At 39.9% G+C, this 9,213-nt stretch overlaps 1 protein-coding gene across 1 annotated transcript in view; it reads left to right on the forward strand.

The window, feature by feature from the left end:
* The window catches only part of LOC105142821 (uncharacterized), a 13,899-nt gene extending 10,608 nt beyond the window's left edge, over positions 1–3,291 (forward strand). The window contains exons 2-7 of the mRNA XM_011050629.1: positions 396–650; positions 1,044–1,157; positions 1,258–1,353; positions 1,615–1,745; positions 1,860–2,026; positions 3,095–3,291. Of these exons, the coding sequence (XP_011048931.1) occupies positions 396–650; positions 1,044–1,157; positions 1,258–1,353; positions 1,615–1,745; positions 1,860–2,026; positions 3,095–3,291 (960 nt within the window). The remainder of the gene's footprint in view (positions 1–395; positions 651–1,043; positions 1,158–1,257; positions 1,354–1,614; positions 1,746–1,859; positions 2,027–3,094) is intronic.
* Positions 3,292–9,213: the final 5,922 nt, after the last annotated feature.

Consider the following 9,213-nt stretch of genomic DNA (forward strand, 5'->3'; position numbering starts at 1 on the left):
ATGGGGAGAGAAAATCAAGGTGAGGAACAAGGGTAGAGAAGACCATTAGATTGGCTAGAAACCAAACCACTACAACCCATTCAACCACCCATCCAAACACAAACAAATATTTAGCCAACACTCCAAACAAATCAATCCATTTGACCACAACTTAAAAACACCCAAATCTGGCCGAGAGTGGAGGTAAGACAAGAGGAGTGAAGAAAGTCAGGAAGGGTGATGAGAATTGCGTGGAAAAACTAAAGAAACAACCTAATTTTTATACTAGAGAGGGTGAGCTCATATTTGCATTTTCCACTAACAAGCCAATGATTTTACTTGTGTACAAAGAGGCCTACTTTAATACTAATGATCTTGATCATATTATGCCTAGTGTTGCTATTTCTTTATTGTAGGAGTTTGATGATGTGTTCCCCGATGATACTTCTAGCGGATTACCACCATTGAGGGGGATAGAGCATCAAATTGATTTCGTACCTAGAGCTTCAATTCCTAACCGACTAGCCTATGGAAGCAATCCCGAGGAGACAAAAGAGCTTCAAAGGCAAGTTGATGAGCTGATGGAAAAGGGTTACATTCGTAAGAGTATGGGCCTGTGTGCTGTACCCATGCTACTTGTGCCCAAGAAGGATGGAACATGGAGGATGTGTGTTGATTGCTAAGCCATCAACAACATAACGGTAAAGCATAGACGCCCCATTCTTAGGCTTGATGACATGTTAGATGTGTTACATGGATCCTATATTTTCTCTAAAATTGACTTGAAAAGTGGGTACCATCATATTAGGATGAAAGAAGGTGATGAGTGGAAAACATCATTTAAGACTAACCATGGTTAGTAAAGTTGTTTGGACTTACAAATGCACCTAGTACATTTATGCGTTTAATGAATGATGTGTTGTGTGCATTCATAGGTAAGTTTGTGATTATGTATTTTGATGACATTCTGATCTATAGCAAGAACTTAACTAAGCATCTTGATCATTTGCGTAATGTACTTAATGTATTGAGTAGTGAGAAATTGTTTACTAATCTTAAAAAAGTGTGCCTTTTACATGGAGAAAATTGTGTTTCTTGGCTATGTTGTAGCTGCACAGGGTATCGGGATGGATGAGGAGAAAGTTATGGCCATCCAGGATTGGCCTACACCCAAATTGGTAAGTGAGGGCCATCTTGATCATTTGCGTAATGTACTTAATGTATTAAGTAGTGAGAAATTGTTTGGTAATCTTAAAAAAGTGTGGCTTTTGCATGAAGAAAATTGTGTTTCTTGGCTATGTCGTAACTGCACAGGGTATCGAGACGGATGAGGAGAAAGTTAGGGCCATCCGAGATTGGCTTACACCTAAATCGGTAAGTGAGGTAAGGAGTTTTCATGGGTTAGCTAGTTTTTATAGGTGTTTTGTGAAATATTTTAGTACAATAGCTGCACCTTTGAATGAAGTGGTTAAAAAGTCAGTTGGGTTTAAATGAGGGGAGGAACAAGAATTGACTTTTGTTCTTTTGAAAGAGAAATTATGTTCTACACCTATTTTGGCTTTACCTAACTTTATGAAAGCATTTGAAATAGAATGTGATGCCTCTGGAATGGGAATAGGTGCTGTTTTGATGCAGGATCGGAGACCAATTGTGTATTTTAGTGAGAAGTTCAGTGGAGCGACCTTGAATTATCCTACTTATGACAAAGAACTCTATGCATTGGTAAGAGCACTTGAGACATGGCAGCATTACTTGTGGCCAATAGAGTTTGTAATCCATTCGGATCATGAGTCATTGAAACATCTGAAAGGACAAGGTAAGTTGAATAGGAGGCATGTAAAATGGTTTGAATTCATTGAAACTTTTGCATACGTAATCAGGTATAAGCAAGGCAAAGAGAACATCGTAGCTGATACACTTTCATGCAGGTATGTTCTTTTACACACCATGAATACTAGATTGTTAGGCTTTGAATATGTGAAGGAATTATATGATAATGATTCTGACTTTGCCGAGATTTATAATGCATGTGGACATTCGACTTTTGGTAAGTTTTATTTGATGGATGGTTATTTGTTCAAAGAGAATAGATTGTGTTCCTACTAGTTCTTTGCGTGAATATGTGAAAACCTTGGATGTATTGCATGAGCATTTCTATTGGCCAAAGATGAAAAGAGATGTGCAATGAATTTGTGAATAGTGCATTGCTTGTAGAAAGGCAAAATCTAGAGTACAACCGCATGGACTATATACACCATTACTTGTGCTTACTGAACCTTGGGTAGATATCTCTATGGACTTTGTTTTAGGTTTACCTAGGTCAAAGAAAGGTAGAGACTTTATTTTTGTTGTGGTTGATAGGTTTTCTAAAATATCTCATTTCATTGCATGCAATAAAATGAATGATGCATCTCATATTGTAGACTTGTGCTTTAGGGAGATTGTACATTTGTATGGTATTCCTAAGAGTATAGTGTCAGATTGCAATGTTAAGTTCCTTAACTACTTTTGGAAGAGCTTATGGGGAAAGTTGGGATCTAAACTTTATTTTCGACAACATATCATCCTCAAACAGATGGACAAACTGAGGTAATGAATAGAATATTATCCCAACTTTTGCGTATAATTCAAAAGAATTTAAAAAGTTGGGAAGAATGTTTGCCTTTTGTTGAGTTTGCTTATAATAGAACTGTGCACTCGACCACTGGTTTTTCTCCTTTTGAAATTGTTTATGGTTTTAATCCACTAACTCCTATGGACTTAATTCCTTTGCCTTTTGAAGAAAGGGTAAGTTTAAATGGTGAAAAGAAGGCAAAGATGGTGAGACAACTCCATTAAGGAGTTCGACTGTAAATAGAGAAAAAGAACAGACTTTACGCTTGTAAAGCAAATAAGGGACGTAAACTGGTTGTTTTCCAACCCAATGATTGGGTTTAGGTGCACATGCGTAAGCAATGATTTCCTAACCAAAGGAAATCAAAAGTACAGCCTCGTAGTGATGGTCCATTTCAGGTTTTAGAGAGAATCAATGGCAACATATACAAAATTGACCTTCTAGGTGAATATGTTGTTAGTGCTGCCTTTAATGTTTCTGATCTTATGTTTTTTGACACAGATTTTGATTCAAGGTCGAATCCTTTCGAGGAGAGAGGGGATGATGCGGGCCAACCCAGAAATGCCAGCAAGGACCCATTACATGTTCCAAATGGTCCAATGACTCGGTCCAAGACAAAGGGATTGAAAGAGACATTAAATGCATTGGTTTTAAATGTTTCAACCAAGTCAGAATTGCAAGGTCCATTAGAGTATTAAAAGGAGACCCTAGTACATCTTATCCATGTATAAGAGGGGTCCAATATAATCTTATTTGGGCTATGAGGTGAGACCAATAAGGGAAACAAAAGAATCTTACTACAACGTGGAAACAATATGGGTGGCTACCTTTTCCTTTTGCTTCTAGGATTAAGGGGCTGCATAGAAGGCTATAAATAAGCCTTGAATCAGTTCTGTAATATTTTACTTCCTTCTCTTCTTCCATCACAAGCTCCCTTTGCACATTCGGTAACCACATTAGCAAAGTAGGAATCATTAGCGTATTGATCCTTCACTTGTTCAAAACCCATCAGCCTTGCATTCAACATAGAGATCAGTGCATACCTCCTAGAAAGAGCATCAGCAACCACATTAACTTGCCCTTTCTTGTACTTTATGACATAAGGAAATGACTCCATAAACTCCACCCATTTAGCATGTCTTCGATTCAGCTTGCTTTTTTTTTTTTTGGTAAGTTGACGTATTTATTAAAGGAAAACGATACAAAGATTATAAGGGGCATACCCCAGATTTACAATGAGAACAGAAACGTAAAACAACAGATGGCTACATGCTAGCCACCGAACTGAAAACTCAAGACCTAACTTGATTCGTTAGGGAAACCAATACAACCAGCTAAATATCAAATGAAGAATCTATGTTATTAACCCTCCATGCTCGTTGGATTCTTTTATTTTCATCTGTTGGTAGAACGTTCCTCATCAAATCAAGCTTATCACGGATGATACATTCAATTTGATGAAAGACCAAATTCTGAGTTCTAGATATTCCAGCAAAGGTCCTTGCATTCCTTTCTTGCCAGATATGATACACTGTAGCTGCAAAACTGAGTTTACGAGAAAAATTGACAAAACTTTTGCCATGCCAAGTGACAGTGGCCCATCGAATCCATTCATCCCATCCTTTTGTCATTCTTGGAATGTTGCATCTGTCACAAACATCCCACCAGATCGCTTTAGTATAGGAGCATTCAAAGAACAAGTGGTTGTGATCTTCGTAGTTGCGGAGACAGAGTGAGCATCTATTGGGACCATGTATACCAAATCGATGAAGTCTATCTTGAGTTGTGAGTTTCTGTTGGACAGCCACCCATAGAAGAAACGAATGTCTTGGAACAGCATTCTTGAACCACACAATGTCATGCCATTCGACCATCGTATGATGAAATCTTAGTTGTTCCCAAGCTATTTTGATCGAGAATCTGTGATTTGGTGAATCCAGCCAAACAATCTCATCATTTTGCCCTATCATAGGATTAGAATTGGAAGGAATAGCTTCTACAATGGGGTGCCATCCAATAGCGTGAGTGGTAGGAATTTTCCATTCTGAGTTATGAATCAGCATATTCACCTTCGCGTTCTTTTCCATACCTGAATCATAGATGAATCTGTCGCCGTAAGAATCTGCGAGCGGGCTGTGAGGATGCCAATTGTCAAACCATAGAGAAGTTGTCCTGCCATCCCCTATGATGTACTTCATCTTCGGCCATGCTAAGGATCTGAGCTTTAGAATCTTTCTCCATGCCCAAGAGCAATTCTGTGGCGTCTTGATTGTCCAGAAATTCCTACCTCGCAACAGATTACATCTGATCCAAGTAGACCAGATTGAGCCATCTGAGTCATTGCACAGGTTCCAAATGTGTTTCAACAAAGCAATCTTGTTCCATTCTGTTATCCTCTTTATTCCTAGCCCCCCCTCCTTTTTTGGAAGACATACCTGATCCCAAGCCACTTTAGCCCCAGTAGTTCTCATATCTGAACCTGACCAAAGAAAGGATCTCATAATTTGCTCCACACTTTTTATGACTTGCCCAGGTAAGAGGAAGAGAGATGCCCAATAGACTTGGATGGAAAATAAAACTGAATTAATCAGTTGTACTCGTCCTGCATACGAGAGTGTTCTACAAGTCCAATGTCGAACTTTAGAGGTGATTCGATCCACGAGACCCTTACAATAAACAGCCTTTAGTCTGGACGAGATAAGAGGCACTCCCAAATATTTCATAGGGAGCTCCCCCTCTGCAAACCCAAGAACATGAATAATCTCTTCCCTCTCAGCATTTAACACACCGCTTAAGAAGATGTCACTTTTATTTGGATTTGGATACAGACCTGATAGATCTTGAAACTTTGTGAGCACAGTTTTGATCATACGAATTGAGTTTACATCTCCTTTGCTAAAAATCATCAAGTCGTCAGCAAAACAAAGATGAGAAATGTTGTCCTTCTTGCATCTCCAGTGGAACTTGAAGTTTTGGTTGGCACTCATCTTGCAGAATAGCCCCGAAAGGATTTCCATACATAGGACAAACAAATATGGAGAAAGTGGATCCCCTTGTCGAAGCCCTCTCCCCCCTTGAAAATAACCTGCAAGCTCACCATTGACGTTGATAGAGAATTGACATGATGTAACACAAACCATAATCCAATCAATGACTGTTCTAGGGAATCCCATTTTTCTTAACATAGCGTCAACGAAATCCCACCGAACCGAGTCATAAGCCTTCATCAGATCTACTTTCATAGCACAACGGGCAGGTCCCGTAGATTTATGATAGCCTTTCATTAGTTCCTGAGACAAAAGAATGTTGTCGCTGATTCTCCGTCCAGAGATAAAAGCAGTCTGATACGGACCTACTAAGGATGGCAAAACAGCTGTGATTCTCCCAGCTAGAATCTTAGCGATGCATTTGTACACGGTATTGCAGCAAGATATAGGACGAAAATCTGTCAACCTCGTAGGATTGGCAACTTTAGGAATAAGGGAAATTGATGTAGCATTCATTTCTTTAAGCATTCTCCGAGTCTGAAAGAAGGAGCTAACAGCATTGATTACATCCTCCCCAACTATGTGCCACATTCTTTTGAAGAAACCTGCGTTAAATCCATCCGGACCAGGGGCTTTGTTGTTCTTCAAACTAAACATAGCATGCTTAATCTCCTCCCTTGTTACATCTTGTGCTAATACATGTTGTTGCGTTGAAGACAGTTTCAAGTTAATTGCCGATTCCATCTCTTCCTCATTCAGAACCCTAGGCATCTGTTCCACTCTTAACACACGCTGGAAGTACGCAATGACTTCTGATTTAACTGCCTCATGTCCTTCGACAACCTCTCCATCCTCCTTTGTAAGTGAAAGAAGTTTATTTCTATGCTGTCTTCCATTTACTGATTTGTGAAAGTAGCCAGTATTCTGATCCCCCAAGCTAAGCCACTGTATCCTTGACTTTTGTTTGAAAAAACTCTCTTCGGCCTTGACGATAGAAGCGTAGTTACGTACAGCATCCCTTTCTCGCATGCACAAAGTTGGATTCCCATGTGCTGTATGGAGAGCCTGTTGAGCCTTATCCATTTCATCTTTCGCATCTTTGACTCTATCTGAAATGTTGGAGAAGTGAGTCATATTGAAAAGTTTCAATTCCCGTTTTAGTTTTCTTAGCTTGCAACACAGCTGATACATTGGACAACCCCCTGAATTGTGTTCCCATACTTTCCTCACCAAGGGCATGAACTCGTCATGGTCCATCCACATATCAAAGAATCTGAATGGTTTCTTTATATTCTGATAATCACCAGTAACCTTTACCACCATAGGAGAATGGTCTGACATACCCGATGGCAAAAATCTCGCTTCTGAAAAGGGGAAGTTCAGATTCCATTTCTCATTGACAAGCACTCTATCTAGTTTCCGCATAATCAGATTCTCAGGACATTGGTTCGACCAAGTATAATGCAGGCCTGAATATCGAAGATCATCCACTTTCGCTTCTTGAATACATGTTTCCAATCTGTCCATATGACCAGCCCACGAAGTAGACCCTCCTAACCTGTCTGATTGGTAGCGGATAGCATTAAAGTCGCCCATAAGAATCCATGGGCTGGACTCCCATCCATCACTACGACTCACTATATCAGACCATAATGCCTCACGTAAGGAAGCGTTATTGTCTCCGTATATAATTGAAGCATTGAAACAGATATTGGTAGCTAATATAGTGACAGAAACATGAATAGCCTGGTCTGACATTCCGAGGACATCAACCTTCACCACATCAGCATTCCAACAAACCCAAATACGACCACGACAAGAGAAATCATAATTATACAAGAAGGACCAATTACGCAGAAGAAGTTGAGAAACATTATATTTATTCTCGTCTCTAACCCGAGTTTCAACCAAACCGAAAAGAGTCATCCTCTCTTGATGGATGAGCTGACGCAATGCTGAATGCTTTATGGGATCATTCAAACCTCTTACATTCCAACATCCAATAATCATAAGAAAATAGAGAGGAGTACAAACAGCAACACAAAGATTACCTCGACGTGCCCCCAGGCGAGGAGACAGATTTCTTATTCTTCTTTGAAGAGTTTTTCGAACCCTTTTTCTTTTTCTCTAGAGAGTCTCTAGCCTTAATAGCCAACTGATTAACAGTTTCCCTTTCGGTGGAATTCAGAGTTTGTGGGCTTGTCAGGATTGGTGACGTCAACTCCTTATCAGTTCGTTCCCCATCTGTATCACCTCCCATTGCGTCAATATCTACATTCAGCTCATGACTATTAACGAAAAGAACCTGGTTCACCGTCGCACAATCAGATGTATTGGAGATGGCTAAACTTTGATCTGAAGCAGTACTTGTACCCCCCTGCTCCTGCTTCATGTCTCCTTGTGAACTCTTCAAAACAAGAGGAGATGTAGGATTTTCATCTTCATAACAATCAGCATTGCTCACATCTGATGCAGCCTTCTCATTGATATTACAATCAGAAATATTTGTACCAGATGTCGAACAACCATTCTCATTACAGTTACGCACTTTAGATGCCAAAGTGCCATTCTCACCACTCACAGAACCCTTATTTCGTTTAGCAACTACCTGCCATTGAAACTGATTCTGCTGTTTATCCACAGATTTAGAGTTCGCAGCTCCTAGCTTCCTCTTACCCTCTGCCTCCATTGTAAGATTTGCACCGTTATTAGTAGCACATATCGCTGTCGTGTGTCCAAAGACATTACAATTATTGCACTTTGATGGTATCCATTCGTAATCAGCTGAAATTGTTATGAATAATCCATTGGGACAGCGAAGGTCGTATTCCTTAACCAGCATCTTCGTAGCATCAATCTCAACACAAACTCTTGCGTAGCTAAGCCTTTGACGCAACAATGTAGTCTGATCAGCATGAAGAGGAACCCCAATAGCACTCGCTACACAACTCAACCCCTTAATAGTCCAATACTCAAGAGGAACATTATACAGCCTAACCCATACCGGAACTTTGACCAAATCACCTTTCAAAAATTGCATGTTCGGTTGCCAACGTTTAAGCACCAAAGGTCTGCTTGCCATGTGCCATGGGGCTCTTTCCAGCACATTAGTGGCATGATCAACAGAATCAAAAGTGAATAGGAAGAAACCATTATCCGAAGATAAAACTTCTGATAGACCGTAGGAGCCCCAGATTCTTTTGGCAATAGAATTAACAACGGGATATGGTAATTTCTGACCCACAAAATGACCAACTAGGGTGGATTTCCAAAGTTCGCAGCCATCCTCAAACACATCAAGTGGAGGAGCTACTGTCACACGACCATCAGTCATAGCAGGGGGAGCAAAATGCAGATTACGAACTAGAGAAATACCAAGGTTCTTGGTACCCTCATTGTTATCAACATCAGAACCCTTCAAAGCATTTAAAAAATTCAATTTGGGGCGATGATTTTGCTGGTCTTGTTGCTGAGACCCTACCTTCAACTCATCAACTTTAGAACCCAACACATGATTCATTTCTGAAACAACATTAGAAGCTTGGGAATTAGAGTGTTTCTTCTCTATGCTAGCTTCAGAATCAGCTTGATTAACATTAGTAAACTGAGAAATCCTCATCCCATGGCTGTTCA

The sequence above is a fragment of the Populus euphratica genome, unplaced genomic scaffold (assembly GCF_000495115.2).
Source record: "Populus euphratica unplaced genomic scaffold, PopEup_1.0 scaffold146.1, whole genome shotgun sequence".
NCBI lineage: Eukaryota > Viridiplantae > Streptophyta > Magnoliopsida > Malpighiales > Salicaceae > Populus > Populus euphratica.